The sequence below is a fragment of the Etheostoma spectabile genome, chromosome 5 (genome assembly GCF_008692095.1).
Source record: "Etheostoma spectabile isolate EspeVRDwgs_2016 chromosome 5, UIUC_Espe_1.0, whole genome shotgun sequence".
NCBI lineage: Eukaryota > Metazoa > Chordata > Actinopteri > Perciformes > Percidae > Etheostoma > Etheostoma spectabile.
The window spans coordinates 3,921,259-3,922,379 of NC_045737.1; the positions used below are offsets into that span (position 1 = coordinate 3,921,259).

At 40.0% G+C, this 1,121-nt stretch overlaps 1 protein-coding gene across 2 annotated transcripts in view; it reads right to left on the reverse strand.

The window, feature by feature from the left end:
- Nucleotides 1–6: 6 nt before the first annotated feature.
- Nucleotides 7–1,121, reverse strand: part of nr6a1a (nuclear receptor subfamily 6, group A, member 1a) — a 47,014-nt gene continuing 45,899 nt past the window's right edge. For both annotated transcript variants that reach the window (XM_032516039.1, XM_032516040.1), the window contains exon 9: nucleotides 7–137. In XM_032516039.1, the coding sequence (XP_032371930.1) occupies nucleotides 7–137 (131 nt within the window). The remainder of the gene's footprint in view (nucleotides 138–1,121) is intronic.

Sequence of the window (1,121 nt, forward strand, 5' to 3'; positions counted from 1 at the left end):
GTCGGTCTAGTTTCCGGAGGAGGTGGTCACGCAGGGCGACGGGCCGGTCCTGTAGCTGGTCAGGCTGGATTTGCAGGAGTGCAAGACTGCTTTGAACAAGAGTGGGAGCTGCTCCAGAGGGACATTCACAAGCTTCCCTGCAAACAAGGTACGGTTAGCTCAATAATAATAATAATACTAATTTTACTTCTGTGAAGCCTAAGGGCATTTTCACATATTTTCTAAATTTAGGTTTGTAAGGTATAACCTGATCCCCATGTGTTTGATATCAAAATGTCCAGAAGAAACTCAGCTTTCCGTGACGCCCACATTTGTTCCAGAGCAATGTGTACAAATATAATTTGGCGCCAAAGCTGAAGCTTTTTGAAAGTCCTCAAATCTCTTTTGAAAACAAACAGTTACTTATGACGTGTTCTGTTAATTGTTTGGATCGAGTTTGCCAAAGTCTGTATGTTATATATGATTAAAATAGTAAAATGTCAGATGGAATTCTATATATTTTGTAAAATTGCCCAACTTAACACTTCCTGCACATTTTTTCTCACTAGAAGCCAATCAGGACAGGGAGAAGCAAGTAGAAAGTATAGATAATTACGTGAAAATATAATGAGTAGAAGTAAAAAATTATGCTGTAAAATAATTACTCAAGTGTAGATACCCAAAATGTCTACTAAAAGCGCCCATATTATTCTCATTGTCAGATTCATAATTGTATTTTGAGGTTGTACCAGAATAGGTTTACATGGTTTCATTTTCAAAAAACACCATATTTTTGTTGTACTGCACATTGCTGTAGATCCTCTTTTCACCCTGTGTGTTTGGTCTCTGTTTTAGCTACAGAGTGAAACATCTCACTTCTATACTATCTTTGTTGGGAGTCACATGCTCAGTTGCTAGGTAAGATCACATCAGCTAGGAACTATTTCGCTTTGCGTCAGCCCAAGCGGATTAGCGGGAGCTGAATACTGCCAGAACAGGAATGGAAGTAGTCCTTCTGGAGATTATGGTGAACTAGTGTGTGTTGTAGCAGTATTTTGCCATTAAGAACGAGCTAGCATGCTAGCTAGCATGGGCTACGGTTAGCCACCTCGTCTCAGCTAGTGACGTAGAAAGCCGTGCAG